Source organism: Euprymna scolopes, chromosome 30 (genome assembly GCF_053919585.1).
Source record: "Euprymna scolopes isolate OS-2025 chromosome 30, ASM5391958v1, whole genome shotgun sequence".
Lineage (NCBI taxonomy): Eukaryota > Metazoa > Mollusca > Cephalopoda > Sepiida > Sepiolidae > Euprymna > Euprymna scolopes.
The window spans coordinates 55,108,100-55,126,517 of NC_136511.1; the positions used below are offsets into that span (position 1 = coordinate 55,108,100).

The 18,418-nt window shown below is 33.4% G+C and overlaps 2 protein-coding genes across 10 annotated transcripts in view; one reads left to right on the plus strand and one right to left on the minus strand.

Annotated features, from left to right (window-relative positions):
- LOC145254811 (glycosaminoglycan xylosylkinase-like) overlaps positions 1-18,418 on the minus strand; it is a 795,724-nt gene that overhangs the window by 425,901 nt on the left and 351,405 nt on the right. The window lies entirely within an intron of this gene.
- The window catches only part of LOC145254812 (uncharacterized), a 560,817-nt gene that overhangs the window by 298,152 nt on the left and 244,247 nt on the right, over positions 1-18,418 (plus strand). Inside the window, exon 4 of one of the 8 annotated variants that reach the window (XM_080113633.1) lies at positions 784-2,678. The exons of the other annotated variants lie outside the window; for them this stretch is intronic. Coding sequence (XP_079969759.1) covers positions 784-787 — 4 coding nt within the window. The 3' untranslated portion in view covers positions 788-2,678. Of the gene's footprint in view, positions 1-783; positions 2,679-18,418 lie in introns of those variants that run through there. 8 annotated transcript variants of the gene reach the window in all.

An 18,418-nucleotide genomic window follows, 5' to 3' on the forward strand; every position in this document is an offset into this window, starting at 1 on the left:
AATACTTTTTTATTTAGAAATCACGAATCTATAATATAATATACGAAATCTGGACAAATTAAAATATATTTAAGCATATTTTATGCCAGGGCAAAGCCGGGCGCCCTTTCCCCACTAGTATATATATATATATATATATATATATATATATATATATATATATATATATATATTAATCAGTTTATACAAGCTCTTAAGTCTGAAGTATGCTGATTTAATTAGTATTTCTACAATTTACGCTCCTTCTAGGCCTTATTGTCAGGATGGTTTTGCTGTCACTAGAAATATGGAAGTGGTAATGTGTTGTTAGCAGTGGGTTCTATTTCTGTGGATGGCCTAATATATATACAGTTTCTTTTTCATGTGTATATTATAGTTTTCATATATATTGAATATATGTTGGAGGTTACATCGTCTGAAACGTTGTGAAAATAATAACTGAAATGAGGGTGCTTGTGCACTTATTGAACCGTGCTGAAATAATAACATTATTTAGAAAGCCATTCTTAACATGGGGAGACGAGGGTGTTTTGTAACTATTCTGTACTTTCACCTTACAATTTGATTTAAAAAAATATCGTAAAACTTTAATTTAACTTGAAAATACTATTTAAAAATAGCGCGGTTCAATAAGTGCATAAGAACCAAAATGTGAATAGTAGTCGGCACAGGCCAACAAATTATCAACCCCCACTCTAAAAAAAAAAAAAAAAAAAAAAAAAAAATACTGAACCCTAAAAAATATTAAAGGTCTTGATATTTTTTTCTTTCTATCTTTTGCAGGTAAGTGATCGAATTTGATATACAAAAGGACGCAAAATGAATCACATTCCTAAAAGTGGAAGAGGTAAGAATTAAAATATTAAAATATGAGCCAGAATGGCATTCAATAAAGCGTATAGCTCCACCATGGCACAACATTAAAAATGAAAATTACTCAAAGAAATCACAGAATATGTGGCAAGTAAAATGGTTTACTTCGAAAATGACTTTGAATTTCTACGTGCTGATTGCAGAAGAGAAATAATTTTAATGACTGGAAGATATTTATAGACGTTGTAATGGAGAAATAAACTTTCTTGAATTGCTTGCTATTTCCATCAAGAGTTATGCTTCTTCCAATTGTTAGATTGCAGAAAATGGTTTGTCTGTATAATTCATAGGTGGCGCTGTTACTAATCTTTTTATTACAAAGTAATCCTATTCTTTCACTGTTAGCCAATTATAATCAACTAAAGATAGAAGCACCTCTGGCCTGACTTTCACAAAAAAACACTCGTCTAGCTGAAACCACTATCAATAATTTTCCCCACTCTTTATCTGTGCCTAAACCTAAATGTAAATTCCATGAAAATAGATTCTTTCTTAGAACTGCACGCTTGTGGAACTCTGTTCCATTTTCCTGCTTTCCAACTGACTACAATATGGATGAACCATTCCCTTAAGTAATCCAATTTACCAAATTTCCACTACTAACGATTACTACAATATTTTCTCATTGACTACTGTACACTCATTAACCCGATATCCTCGAGTGGCCTCCGGGTCTTGATAAGTGATGACTCCTTTGTAAAAATATAAAAAGTAGAGCTTGTATTATACAGTTACTTTTTTTAAATATTTATGTACGAACAACTGTGAAAAATATATTACATAAAAAAACGATTTGGGCTTCTGTGTGCTAATTGCATGAGACTATAGATAATAATTATTTCAATGTGACCATATCAACGATGTCTCCTGTTCTGCATACATCCTTATTGATTTAATTAAAAGCTGAATAAAAATGGCATTTAGTAGCATGAATATATATCTGCTGCTGTTTTTTTTTCTAAATGATTTAGTAAACTGAATTGGCATTTTTATTTCTGTTCCTTACCACTGTTACATTTACTGAAAGAAATTTTTCTTTCTGCCTAAGCATGAGATGTTGTAGCAGTCATAAAGAAAATAAAGATTTATTTTCTCCTGCGAGTCGATGCTCATACTAAGCAATTTGGTCACACATTGATAAATCATCTTGCAGGATTTGCATTGATTCCATCTGTCCCCTAAAAATCTTTAGCTTCTTCAAGAATCACAATAAGTTAGCAGAGAGAACATGGCAAGCACTCAAGATCTCTCTCTCTCTCTCTCTCTCTCTCTCTCTCTCTCTCTCTCTCTCCTGTCCCTGTCCACTGGATTCTCCAGCATAGATGATCTTCACTCGGAGATAACTATTTGCCCAGATTCGACAACCTAAAGAACCTTCAACTCTTTTTTTTTTTTTTTTTTTTTTCACTCACTCGGAAAGTGTCCAACTTTCTGCCACTAGAATATACCTTTTTGTTGTTTTGTTAAAAGAAGTTTTTGTTTTTTCATTAAGTTTTCCTTTACAATCAATTTCATAGAGGCATATATCGCATTTCTAAAAATACCAACACAAAGGTTAACAGTTAAAATAAACCTTAATCGAAGAAATCAAAGAAAATCTGGCAAGCAAAATGAATAACTTTGAAATAGACTTGGGCTTCTGTGTATTATTTGCAGGAGAAACAAAATAATGCTAAGGAAACTGTTTAGAGACATTGTAATGGAGAAATACCCGCCTGACGTTGGATTACCTGCTATTTCTAAGAGTTATGTCCCATTTGATAATTGTTAGATTGCGCTGTTGCTAATCTCTTTATTGCGATAGAGGCAATACATGGGAATGTTGTTTCGTTGTTAGCCAATCACAATCGTTGCATGATGATTTTACCTTTAATATTTGTGTGATAAACAACTGTGACAAATAAAATGTATTACTTAATAAAAGCGACTTGGTCTTCTGTGTGCTATTTGCAGGAGAAGCGAAATAACGCCGAGGAAGTAAAAATGCTTAGAAGCGTTATAATGGAGAAATAACCCACCTTGACGTTGGATTACCTGCTGTTTTTATAAAGAGTTATGTCCCCTTTGATAATTGTTAGATTAGAGATAATCGCTTCTCCACATAGATGGCGCTGTTACTGATCTCTTCATTGCAATAGAGGCAATATATAGAAATGTTTTTATTTCGTTGTTAGCCAATCATGATCGATGTATGATGGCGACTCTTTTTTTACCTTTTAATATTTATGTACAAACAAATGTGGCAAATAAAATGCACTATCTAAATAAAAAACAACTTGGTCTTGTGTGTGCTATTTGCATAAGAATAAAAATAATGTTGATGGCAGGAAAATGTTTATAGACATTTTGATGAAAAAATAAATTTATTTGAAGTTTATCTGCATTCGAACTGTTTCCATTCTCTAAAGAGTAAAGTAGTTAATCCTATTTTTATTCCTAATATTTTCTTGTAATTTGAATCTTTTACGTTTTTCATTAATTTGGCCACTCTTCTGTGTATGCCTTCTGATCTCAATATCACATTCAAATTTTCATGTCTAGACGCTGACGCCCAAATCAACATAATGAATGAGTAAATATATACGACACTCATTGCATGATATTAACACATATTAACGGCAGTCCAGTTAGAATGAACTCTAATTCTATGAGTGTTGATAAGAAATACAATATTTATATTGAAATAAGACAATCACGCTCAACGTCTTTAATCATCACAATCGTCATCATCGCTTAAATGTCTGTCTTACATATCAGCATGTATTGGAAAGCCTTTAAAATTTTACATTTTCTTAACCTCTGCTGAATCGAGATATTTTGATAGATTCGTTGGGTTGTATTCATTTGGTATAAATCAGCTTTATTAAGCAGAACTCAATATTTTATGTTCGCATTTATATAATTCAACGCCACATATCTATTATATATATATATATATATATATATATATATATATATATATATATATATATATATATATATATATATATATATATAAAAGTGAGAATGTGTGTGTGTGAGGGCAATTCTCGACTTATATAGTCAATGAATTATGGATCTACAGACTTGAAATTTAGTATATAGGGTATTCAGACATGTGGAAAAATTTTTATTCAGTTTTTATCCGAAAAAAAAAGGGGGGGGGGCTGCTAGAGGGTCAAATTTGAAAAATTGGTATGTGGGAGTCATCAGATTTTTATCTGTTTATTAACTGTTGCACGACTGTGCATGTGCAGTCGTGAAAAATGACAGCTCCCTTATGTTAAGAATAAATAGGTTTGAAAACAATTCTTAAAGATTGTGGCAAGCTGGTCTAATGGTTATCGTACTTGACTCACTGTCTTTAGATTTTAGTTTCGATCTCGGTTCAAGTATTTTTTTTTTTTACTTACGAGAAGTGAACTGTATAGAAAAAAACATAATACTCGCATACACATGTCTCAGTTTCTTTCCGTTTTTTTTTACTTCATTTTTCTTTTCAAAGGTATTAAACGTTATGTTTAATTCCGGGCAACGCCAGGATACATCTTCTAATATATCTATAAAAAGTAAGAATGTGTGTGTGTGTGTGTGTGTGTGTGTGTGTGTGTGTGTGTGTGTGTGTAAAGACAATTCTCCACCTATATACTCAATGAATTTTTGATCAACAGACTTGAAATTTGGTGGATAAGGTATTCAGACATGTGGAAATTTTTTTAATAGGTTTCCATCCGGAGAAAGGGCTGCTAAGGAGCCAAAATTGAGAAATTGGTATGTGGGAGTCATCAGATATTTATGTTTATCAACTGTTTCATGAATATGCCTGCATGAATCGTTCTCATGACAGATTCCTTATGTTAAGAATAAGTAGGTTTGAAAACACTTTTTAAAGAGCGTGTTAAACTGGCCTAATGGTTATCGTACTTTACTCACTGTCATTAGGTTTTAGTTTCGATCTCAGTTCGAGTCTATTTTTTTTTTTTACTTACAAGAAATTAACTGTTTAAAAAAAACATAATACTCGCATGCACACGTGTCAGCTTCTGTATGAATTAAAATATAATATTTATGTGTACTTTACAACCGGGCAGCCTACTAGTTAGTCTATAATGTGAAATGAACGTTTCTGAAAAAAAAAATGTAAAATTAGTTTAAGGAATAGTGGATAAGAAAGTAAACAGAATAAGAACACAAAGACATGATCAAAACTAAACCAAGATATTTCAGTCGATTCGTTTGATTATATTCATTTGGTGTAAATAAGCTTTATTACTCAACATTCTTTACAGTGAATTGCAATATTTTTGACATAATAAAAGGGTAGGTATTTATTTGCTTCTCCACGCAAGCAAAATATGACACAAGGTCGGTTTTTATGTGGAGTGGAGGGGAAGGGGGGAGGGAGGTGAAGGGGGAGGCGTGGTATATATAGGGTTGCCCCTACATGTACCAACAACCAATTGCCACAAGGGCAATGGTCTCAAAGTGCAGCATTTGCCGGAACAGATACTACACTTTGAGATATTAAATCCTTTATTTATGTTAAAAATACATTGAAAATCAACAATGAACAAAAAACTTAGGCACATGGCCAACTCAAAAGGGGGGGGATTGTGGGTGTCGTTGATCACACTTTGATCTCAGCCAAAGAAGGTTCTACTTATAGACACTAGCGATAGAAACTGACTAATCAAATCGAGCCATGTTCTGCTAGCAACTAATCAGAAACCAGAATTACTCCATAAAAATATTGAATCTTTTAGCATCCCTGCACATATTTTGTGTGTGTGTGTGTGTGTGTGTGTGTGTGTGTGTGTCAACACGAGAAAGATCTTTTGCTCTTTGCATGTAAAATCATGAAGTCCGAGATTTATAAAGAACAGCTACCCAATGAAAACTCTTCTGAAATTAAACATGGCTTACAATTCAAGAGTAATGGTAGGAGCGAAACAGATGTGAGAAGGCAGAAGTACAAGTTGTGGGTGGTGGACTGAGTAGGCGAGGAATGGCGTTTTCAACATCTGTCGCCACAAGCTAAAAAAAAAAAAATCTTCTTTGAAAATAATTTTAAAAATATGATAATAGATGCCTAATTACCACATTTTTATTTTATACTACGGGGGGGGGGGGGCGCTTGCTCGGTTATAAAATACGCTTAAACATGATATCTTAATTTATCCAGATTTTGTATATGTTATAATGCAGTCAATTATCTATCGATTATTTAATATGATATTGTACCCAATATATAGTCGTAATTCCAAATGTAAAAAAAAATTGTGACTTGGCTAAAATCAGCTAAAATTGAAACCAAAAGCCCCCCCCCCAAAAAAAAATGGGTTGGTTATTCATATCATTTGGATTCTTTGAATTACTGTTCTCATCTTGAGTGTCATTTTTACAATCTTACGGTCGATGTAACCTCCAACCTTCTTCAGGTGTAGCTTGTCGAAATCAGGAATGTTTATGTCGAACTTGGGAATCTGTAAGGACCTGTGGCGAAGTGGTTAGAGTACTTGGAAAAAGTCAATCGTAAAAGTGATATTCTCCTGAAGGTTGAAGGTTCAATCCTCAGTGTGGGCGTCTGACAAATGCAATGGCTAATTACTTAGGACATCTATCCAGTCCTGGTTGAGGAAACAAGAGTATGCTACACCCATGAAGTAAATGAAGAGTTCCGTTTGAAATTCTGTCCAAATACCCAAGTTTGACAGAAACATTCCAGATTTCGACAAGATACACCTGAAGAAAGTCAGAGGTTAGATCGACCGAAACATTGTGAAAATGAGACTCAAGATGAGAACGGTAGTCTGAAGAATCCAAACAATACAAAAAAATGAAGACAGACAGATAAAAGACATAGCGAGTTTTATATACGAGATTTCTATTTTATTTTAAACTTTTTTTTTTATTTCCACCATGTATTTCTATTTTCCATAACATGTCTCAATTCCCCCTTGTGGATATGATTCATTCCCACTTCCTGCCTCCTACTCTTTCTCTGCCTTACATCTTCAACCAGTTTGTGGAAAACAATACTGCAGGGCTACTTCTCAGCTGACTATAACATAGCAGTTTTTAAATCTATGTAAACAAGTTCCTGTTAAGTTGTCCTCATAAATAAATAAACATTACCTGAGGTCCACCATTACCGATCATGATGGTGTTGTCTCACTGGCAACCTGACACTCATCAGTCCTTATTCTTGAGTGGCCTTTAGGCCTTGATAAGCGATGACATCCACTAGTAAAAAAGCTTCTCTTAACCTCTTCTCATGTAGTCAATTCACTACGTACAAATTCTACCTTCTCCCATCCACTTTTACATCTGTTTTCTTCGATTAGATTATCTTCCACGTTTCATTGTACAAAATGTCGAGTTCTGCTTAATAAAGCTTACTTATACCAAATGAATCTAGTTGAACGAATTTACCAAAATATCATCGTTCAGGTTTAATGATGTGTTGGTGTTTTTATTTCTAATAGTCTGTTACCGTGCTTATCAACTATTCCATATACTTATAGGAATTTTTTTTATTCACGTTCATCCCTAACAAGACATATCACTACTTGGATGTAAGGGGCTACTATTTTTGACCATACCCAGGAAAGATTAACAAGATATTGGTTTACATTACATTTAAACCTCTGTATCAGTATAGTCAATGAAGCAGGTATCAGGAAGGGAATGATAAAGTCTAGCTGTTCGAGGGAAGAAACTATTAGAGTAGAAAGCATCCTGGCATTTAGGGATCTCAATAGTGAAGGGGTGAGATTTTGTTGCTAAGCAGGTTTGTCGGAGATATGTACATCGAGGGGGTACAAGTGCAACGAGTTCATCAGAGCACATTCCAAGGTACAGATGCAATATTGTGGTGATGGGACAGAGGTTGGAGCTTAGTTGAGCAAGTGGGATATATTAGATTGAAAACTCTTTTTTTGGACCCTATCCAAGAGGGAGAGACTAGTGGTAGATGCACAAGCCCATGTGACAACAATACTCAATGCAGGGGCAAATGGTGGCCTTGTAGAGATACGGGATACTTTCAAGTGTGAGTAGTCTTCTAGCTCAATAGAGGGAACCCACCTTCTTTGCATCAGCCTTCGCAATGTCCTCAATGTATTTATTCCAATTCATATTGCCTGCAAATGCTAGGACGAGGAGTTTGAAGGAAGAATTCTCAGGTAGAGTGTTATTTGTCATGGATATCGGTGGTTGGAGAGGCGTCTTGTAATTGTTAAAGGAGAGCAGCATAGTCTTACAAGCATTAAATATTATCATCCATTTGTGGTCCCATTCCACAACGGTATAGAGGTCATTTTCTAACGATTCTGCCATTGTTTTAAATTTGTTTTGGTTAATCATAATCAGTCTATGATAAAGGCATCTCTTACCTCTTGATATTTATGTACAAATAATTGTGGCAAATCAAATATATTATCATGTCAAAATTTTGTGCATAACGTTGACTGTTTATTAATTATTTTCATCAGGAGTTAAAAATAAATATTGAAATATTTATGAAATGATTTATCGCGATAGGTTGTACTCAATGATTTGCTGAGCAACGATTGGTTTACTTAATCAGCCTATCATAATCAATTGATAGTAAGGGCTATAAACATATAACATTAATATTCATCAATGAAAGCGTTTTTTTCTTTTCCTCCGGAGGGAGGGGGATAACCGTTTCTGAAGGCCTAAAGACCATTCGAGGATAAGGGCTAATGAGTGCTGAGAAGACTGAGTCAACATCGTCATGATTGGTAATGATGGAACTTGGGTAGAGTTTAATTATTTAAGATGGCTCAACAAAAACTTATTTACATAAGACTTGAAAACGACTATGTTATAAACAAACATTACCCGAGGTCCACCATTACCGATCATGATGGTGTTGTCTCACTGGCAACCTGACACTCATCAACCCTTATTCTTGAGTGGCCTTTAGGCCTTGATAGGCGATGACACCCACTAGTAAAAAAAAAAGCTTCTCTTAATCTCTTCTCATGTAGTCAAGTCACTACATACAAATTCTACCCCCCCCTTTTACATCTGCTTTCTTCCATTAGATTATTTTCCACGTTTCATTGTATAAAATGTCGAGATCTTCTTAATAAATAATGAATATAGTTGAACGAATTTACCAAAATATCATCGTTCAGGTTTAATGATGTGTTAGTGTTTTTATTTCTAATAGTCTGTTACCGTGCTTATCAACTATTCCATGTACTTATTAATACACATAGGAATTTTTTTTTTTATTCACGTTCATCCCTAACAAGACATATCACTACTTGGACATAAGGGGCTACTATTTTGGACCATACTCAGGAAAGATTAACAAGATGTTGGGAAACAGCCCATAGTATTGTGTTTCACAGACAGACAGCTCTAGGAAACAAATTTTGCTCATGGAATTTTCGTTTAGTTTTAGAAACAGATAGGGAGTAAAGGGAAATTGTAGATATTTCTTTTAGCTAGACTATTTTTTTTTTTTTGTGAACGTTTTGCAAGACGAACCGGCCATAGATTGATGCTCAGTCGAGCACCTGCCATGAAAAGGACCACAGTGCAAAGATAGACTTGTAACATTTCTCCTGTGAGAAAGAGAAAGTAAGGAGGTGAAAGGGTCCTTGCCCACTAAATTTTGAAAATGGTTTTGTTCTCTGTCAAGGCAATAACTGATTTTGGTGATAGCTAGTGGAATTATTGTTTATTTTAAGCTGATATCCAATTGATACCAGAAATCATTATCAAACAAACTTGTATTAATTTCTGCCAAAGATTTCTAGCAAGAGTATAATCAACTCAGCCTGATAGAGTAAGTTCCACTCCAAACTTAATTTGAGAAGAACTTGTCAAAATGTCTGAAAGTGTCAGGTCAATTGACAGTTTAGCCAATCTGGGTGCTGAAATAGATAATCTGGACAATAAAACGATCAATTTTAAGAGGAACTAAATGAGCAGATTAAGTTAGAAATAATTTAATGGCCGGCATCGATTGGAAATTGGCCAGAAATGGATAAAAACTGCAAAGTCTGAAATAAAGTATGAAAACTTATTTATTTTAATCAATAATTAACTTTTCATGAACAATAGAGAAAAAAATAGAAAAAAGTTTACATACAAATGTGCATGTGTATATATATATATATATATATATATATATATATATATATATATATATATATATACGCATACATACATGATGATTGCAACGTCTCTTGTCAGACGAGTGCCACTCCCTCAGACACTTAAAGGCCATGAACCCAAAAATGACATTTTTTTTTTTTTTTTTAGTCTTACTTGTGAATTCACATGCTCAAGCAGGCATGACACTGAAAACGGTTATCGAGATCAATTATTACATGCTTCCAGCATTTCAAGCCTCCACGCATCACAACTTTTCCATCGCCACAGGACCATTTTTATAGACCAATGCCTGAGGGAGTATCTATACACAGATGATGTTACAGAGTCTTAGCTTTGTACAACAGCTAAGTCTCTCTCTCGGTTATAAATGTTGAGATCCAGCAACAAGCAAGAGCAAGATAGCCAGCAACAAGTTAAACTGCAGATCAGCTTAATGCGGGTACTGGTCTCCCGCTTTATGGTTTTTTAAATCAGAGATTTGCTTCTCCTAGAAAGGTTGCCCTCACCACGGCTTACAGGAGCCCTCTCCACCCCAACACACACATAGTGCTAGTTGGCCGTTGACCCTGAAAAAGGGTTCATTCGTATACATACATACAAAGATAAAAGAAAAACATCCAACAGAAACTCAGTCTAATCTTATTATAAATTTATTTCAACCCAGTATGGGCTTTATTAGATGAAACGTCTTATCTGATGAATCTGGCACTGGGTTGAAATGAATTTATAATAAGATTAGACTAAGTATGTGTTGGATTTTTTCCTTTTACCCTTTATGTTCTGTTCTGCATTAAGCTCTAACACTTGAGATTTCCTACAACAACTACCTGATCTTTTTTAGAATTTTTAAAACACACATACACAATATATATAGGCAGCATTTTTCTCTATGGCATATTTCATTAAATAAAATATACGTTTTTTTTTGTCTATTAATTCCATTTTCGATCCTTTCCAACTTCCGAATAACAGTCATTACTTCTGGCGGGAACTGGCTGATGTTATCACCATATTTATCATGAGTATTTTCCAATCTTTCAGGATTCATCACCAGGAATAAATCAATTTAACTAGTTTTGAACAATTTATGAAGTTTTTTTTTTTTAATTTTTATTATTGAAAAGATATGAACTGTTTATACAATAAAAAAACAAAAAAACTTTATAATTTGTTCAAAACCAGTTCGGTTAATTTATCCCTGCCAGTGAATCCTGAAGGATTGGAAAGTACTCGGACTTATGATAAATATGGTGATTGGATCAGCCAATTCCTGCCAGAAGTGAAAACTGTTATTCAGAAGTTGGAAAGGATCGAAAATAGAATTAATAGACAAAAAAACGTCTATTTTACTTAATGAAATATGCCATATATATGTATTACAATAGAAAAATGTGAGGATGAAAGTAATATAGTTAAGCTTAAACATGGAAAAATAAAGGACTAGTTGTTAAAATTGGAAAAGAAACGGACAAGATATTCTAGTAAAAAATATAAATTCATAACTTAATATTAATAAATATTGCAGCATTAAGAATTGATTATATAATGTTATGAATTGAATTTTTAAAAAAATTCTTAATGCAATATTTTAAGTTATAAATTTATTACTAGAATATCTTGTCCTTTTCTTTTCCAGTTTTAACAACTAGTCCGTTACTTTTCCATGTTTAAGCTTAACAATATTACTTTTCATGCTCGCATTTGTCTATTGTAATCCATGATTTTTCCAGACTTCCAATAAATTCTTGTTCTTTGTTTAATTTCAGTCTTTTTCTTTGCCCCCATATAAACATAGGCAATAACAATACACAGCACCCGTCTGCTTTCAATTATCTCCCTTTCATGCCTTCTTGTTACTTCTCTTTGAATTAGTAGCACTAGTAGTTGTGTAAGCGACGTGGTTGCTATGGAAACCAGTTATAAAAAGCGTCGCTGATCTCCTTACATATTTTTACGATTTTGAACACCAGAAAATTCATAACTTTTGTTTTACTGAACGAAAATTGAATTTTTTTTTCACAATATAGCTGAGAAAGTGATCTATAAACTGTAATAATTGTTTGAAATTTGGTCGAAAAATGAATGAGCAGTGAAACTTTAAAACAGTTCTAAATAACTAAAACTGCCACTTAACCATATATTCAAACACGGTAATGTTTGCATGATTATATATATATATATATATATATATATATATATATATATATATATATATATATATATATATATACTTCCGAATAGATTTATCCAACATTCAGCTGGTATGGAAACCTGTGATTATAAGATTTACAAAATATTACTGGTCGTAATATTCTATGTATTATCTCAGTAATTCCAGTAATACTAAGGTCTTTAATAAAAGTTCCAACCAGACCATAAAAATCTTTTCACCGGCCCATAAAGAGGAATTACTCCAGAAATATGCTCAACTTGGATTTCTACTCTATGATGTGGATTACACAATATACAGCTTGGATCTCATTACCTCACTGCTTTAAAGGACAGTTACCTTGGATTTTACCGCGCAATTTGGAACTAAACCTTTATATCCTTTTCTTCAATTTCCCTTGCTATGTGACTTTTATTTAATCAATTTTTTTATTATGATTTTCCATGTCTAACTGACTTTAGCAAATAGGGTGAATACAGTTATATCTGTTTGCTAATATTTTCTCCTCTGAAGAGATGGTAGGCTTCGAAATCCTATAGGATAAGGAGATAAAATTTCTAAAGTATTCTTTGTCTTACTTGGAATAATAAAAAATCCTTGATTTAAATAAAGGTTTTTTTTAATTTCATTGAATCACTATAATTTTCTCTCTCTCTCATATATATATATATATATATATATATATATATATATATATATATATATATATAGATGACTGCTTTATTTACTCACATAAATTAATATACGAAAGTATTATTTTATGCATAAACTTCAACAGTGCTCAATACATAGATAGAGTTAGGTAGAGCTATAAAAATATATATGGCAATTAAGCTACACAGAATATTCCGCGTTTGATCCATGCTAGGATTCATCAGGCTTTATATATATATATATATATATATATATATATATATATATATATATATATATATATATATATATATAAAGCAGATCATCCGGCATTGTTCAGTTGTAAACTATGCATCAATATTACATTTGAATTCATGCAAATTTCTTATTTATTTATTATAGAGCCAATTTTCTATAGCTTATTATCGAATATATAGTAATAATTTCAAAGGTTATACAAAATATGATTTGGATATCATCTGCTAGAATCAAAACCAGAACGTTTAGCACCCCAGCCTTAGTCAGTATTTATCTCTCCAGCATCATTTTCGTCTGAGCTAACAACAGATGGATATGAAAGGTTAAAAATTAAGGTACTTTGAGCTATAAATGTTTAATTTTGCGTATGTGCAAAAGTAACAGCAGGAGAAATGTTTTATTCGATTTACTCTGCCAAGGTCAACTGTTTTTTTTTCAATTTTGACCCATTAGCAGCAATTATTACCAGTTAAATCCAAATCAAAAGTGTGCTACAAGTCCAAATACCCTATATATCAAATTTCAACTCTAGAGACTTAATATTCAAAGTGGAGTTTGGTAGAGACTTCTGGCACACATACCAACAAGGTCACTTTTATATATCTATATGGATATATATAAAAACATTTCCATGTATTGGAACGTTTTCATTTTACATTCTATGCAATTATGCAGAATGTAGAAACTATGTATAACAAATCATCTAAAAAGAAACAATAAAAAATGAATAAGTAATTAATTAACGTTTTTCAATTGAATATGCAAATTAGTTAACCTTCATATAGTAGCTCGCATATCCATTAGATAATATATTAAGGAGTTTGTTTTAATCATTTTTTAAATAGAAAAATTAGGATCTGGCCTTCAGGCTCAGATCCAAATGTGGTATCTGTTCTGATGTTACACTTAAGTTAATTTATCCTTAGTCAAATGAGTAGAAGCCCTTCTATATTAAGGCAATTTTTATTTTTGCCTACTGCCAGGGTGCCTCTTTTGGGGGAGCTGGTTTTCCTCTTCATTAAAAACGACCTTGAATCACATTTTGCTTTCGTGGGGAAGCAAATAATTACCAATAAAAAAAGTAGGCTTTTGATATCAATGTCAGAGCAAGAAAAAAAAAACTCAACTTGATAGGTGTATATATATATATATATATATATATATAACTAGCAAAAGTACCCGTCGTTGACTGAGTTCAAAAACAGCCTACAGAAAATGGACACTGATTTATGAAAGTATGATAGGTTATGAAAAGGAAGGGTTGTAAAGAGATAGCTTCGAATTCAGGGGTATCAAAACCAAAGCAAAATATGATGAAAGTAAAAATAAAATAGATAAACCCCATAATTTATTATACCATACCTGTCACACTGAAACACTTATCACAATATTCTGTGAATCTATATTAAAAAACCTTAGGCGCGAACGAACACCCCATAATTTTATTATACAACATTTCTTCAAACTGAAACATAATTATCAAAGTATACTTACGCAGATAGATATGAAAAGTCTTTATTAAAGTTTGTGCCTATTTCCATTCTATGGAGGCCAGGCACGAACGCAGACCCCACAATTCTATTATACCATCCCTATTTAAGTTAAAACATACTTATCAAAATATTCTTATGTACATCTATATCAAAAACACTTGTAAACGTTTTTTTTAATTTTTATTTCCATACTTTGTGGACAAGGCGCGAACACAGACCCCACAATTTTAATGAACCACCGTTCTGCAGGATCAAACATACCCATTCCTGTGTCTCGATACATCTTCTATCATTATATGTAATCAGTTTTTTAAAATAGTCAACCATATAGGAGCCTATGCCAGATTTTATGTAACAGTCTCAGAGGAGTCTAGACGACACGTGCCGAGAATCCGGAGAAATAAGAGTCGTAACCACCTCCTCAAAGGAGGCGTTACAACACACACACACACACACACACACACACATTCAGTTTTATATTATATATATATAAAAGGCTATATGTCTGTTTGTCTGTCTCCATATTTTCAAACTATCTCCTCCGAAACTAAAAGTTGCAGAGCAGCGTTACGAGCCTTAAATGATTGAATTTTTTTTATGGACCATTTTTTTTATCAGTCTTTAGTTAAAATAGTTTTTAAAAGGTAAAAAAGGAGTCAAAATTGAAAAAAAATCGTTAAACATTTTGTACATTCATCTTAGTTTATTTTTAATTTTTAATTAATTCATATGCATGTCACGTTGGTACAGTGGTAACGTCATCAGCTTTTATTGCTACAGTTTCAGGTTCGATTCTAACTGATGGCACCCAAATACTTTTTCTTTTACTTTTGAAATCACGACTATTATAATAATATTTACGAAATCTGGACAAATAAAAATATCATATTTGAGCGTATTTAACGCTTGGGCAAAGCCGAGTTCCCCCCCCCCGCTAGTATATAATTCAAATATATATATATATATATATATATATATATAATTCAAGTTCTTAGTGATTTATGCATGAAGAAAAAGTGCATTTTAAATTCTATCCACATAATGTAGGCTTGGAACTTGTCCAAACCAACACCATTGAAAAAAATTCACAAATACAAAGAGTGCTCGAGGCCTTCTTATGTAACAGAGCATGGACGCAGCAATAGCAGCCAACGTATGCAAATGACCGAGCCGTGTGCAAGATGACGTCACAGCGAGGAAGAAGGAAAGAAAAAGATTATAAAAAAAAAAAAAGAAAAACATGGCTCAAGAAAGACAAAAATAGACATGTTACACATGTGACCTGAAAACGACAGGGGAAGACATATCCTAAACATGGCATGACAAAGACAGAGTACTACGTGTTCAACACGGCAGAGTCTTGTTAAGCATATTGGAGTGAGAGAAGACTTTTGGAAGAATTCGACTCACTTTTTGTTTTTCAATTGAAACAACAGACATTTATTTACAGGTACTTCCAGAATAACGCCTTGCAAGGCGTTATTCTGGAAGTACCTGTAAATAAATGTCTGTTGTTTCAATTGAAAAACAAAAAGTGAGTCGAATTCTTTTCTTTGTTTTTGTTTCCTTACGACTGTATACAATGTGTTGGTTCCGAGTGTTGACATGTAACGACTCCGTTACATTTCTACTACTCTTTATTACCATTTTTCTGAATTTATCTAATTCCACCTTTAATTATTGCTGTTTGTTATCTGATCTGGGAAACAATTTAAGGCAATCTATGAATTATTCACTCCTAACCGAAGGTTTCACATTTGATTGTATCATTTTTCAAAGCTCTCCAGCTTTGTTGATATCGTTCATTTTCTGTTTTTACATAGCAAGTCGGCACTAAATTGTCTACAGACCGTTTGGGCATCCAGTTTTTCTGGCCCAAAGGTTTCGTAAATACACCCGAACAAGCCAACAATCAGTTCAATCTCATTATTTCACTGTAGAGGTTCCTGGATAGGATCTTCTGCTCTAATATAGCTACTTTCCTCCACACTGTACAGACCATAGTGCTGATTTTATAAGATGTCTTAAATAAGTTTCCAGACTTTTTTCGTATGGGCACTTTTAGTGACAGTACATACATGAAACTCTAGTCCCCTTCGAAGTAATCTCCTCCGGCTGCAATGCACTTCCAACAACTTCTGGAAGGCCCCATAAAAGTCATCTTGTGTGGGGGTGTCAATGACCCTCGTCACAGCCTCTTTCATCTCTTCAATTGTATTATAATGACAGCCTCTAAAGTTTTCCTTGAGCTTAATAATAGGAATAACCAAAAGTCATAGGAAGCAAGGTCTGGACTATAGGGAGCTGAATTTAGCAGTTCAAATCTCTCTCTGCTCTCATGACATTGTCTTTCTTTCTGATCTTCGCTTGGTTCGAACTTTGTGCAAATCTTCTGCATCTTCAGTTCCTCACAATTGTGTGTACAGTTTCCAAACTGTGCACTTATTATCTCTAAAGGGACAAAACGGTCCTTAGCCATGAAATTCTTTATTTGGCCAATCAACTCTGGTGTTCTGACTTTCTTACTCCTTTAACACCTCTCATCATCCTTCAAAGACTTCCTGCCTTCCTTGAATCTCTTATGCCACTCAAAAACTGATGCTCAATACGTGCAAGATGGCCTCAAAACAGCCTGACGCATTCCATCTGTGGCATTTTTTCCCAAGTTTAAAACAGAATTTTACTGCATAGCGCTCTTCTGAAGTATCCTCACGTCCAGATTGCATTTTTGAAATTCACCAGTTATGACAATCAGGCTTTAGTAGAATGTATTCCAATTTCTGCTGTAGCTGTTCATTTGAATCTGAAATCATAAAAATGGGTCATCTCATAAGATGTATAGCAATAACATACTGAATTTTACAGATTCTACGACAATTTTAAATGCCTGTATAAAATAGTCTGAAAACTTATTGAAGCCACCTTGTAGACTTTGGAGTTCTCTCTCTGCTCCATGTTTGCATGACTGTACCAACACAGAGAAATTTAAATGTACGTAATGTGAACAAACATCTTCCTATACAACTCCTTACTAAGGAGGCTTTTATATATTTGACCCCTTATTCTCGGTAGCTTTTTAAATCTCAGATGCAATTTGCCTTATTTAGGATGAATTAGTCTTAAAAAGAATAAAATAAAAAATTTTACTCGTTCTGTGATTTATAGAATTCTTCCTACAAAATCAAGTTTCATTTTGGTCCGTCAGTTTCTTTTGTGAAACGTTGGTATATGTTCTTATGAAAAAAAAGATGTATTTCAATTCAACTTTTTAGAAGAAATGATTAATCCACCGTGGAAGATCGTCAAAATGGAGGAATTTTGCAATAATGACTTAAACAGCAGTAGCAACAGAGTACAAATACAAGGCGGAACGATAAAAGTATCACCCTAAAGAAAACAACACCACTGCTTTATTTTTAAACTTTTATTGAAAAAATCAATTCAGGTAGCTTGATTACATAGTAGAGCTGACATCTGACAGTGATGCATTTTAAGGGTGCTGACAATGGTCTGGTTATCTTTACTTGAATTGATAGAGAGCATGAGTTGTACAGTGGCGCATCTCAAATCTCACATTGTCACTTTCAGACTTGATAGAAAGCTCCTATATCTCTTGGGATTTGTACACAACTGGATTTGTACACAACTGGCCAACTAGTAACTAGTCTGCAACAAAAAAAGGGTACCTGTGCAGAACTTGAACCAGACGTAACTAACCAGCCACTCGGCTTTGCTCAGAACATGACGTCATGCACTCGGGTTTGACTGTAATCTGTAGGTACGAGCAAAATGAATGCTGACGCTCAAAATGTATAAACATTTTGACCCCTCCCTTTACTTAAAAATTCACCAAAAA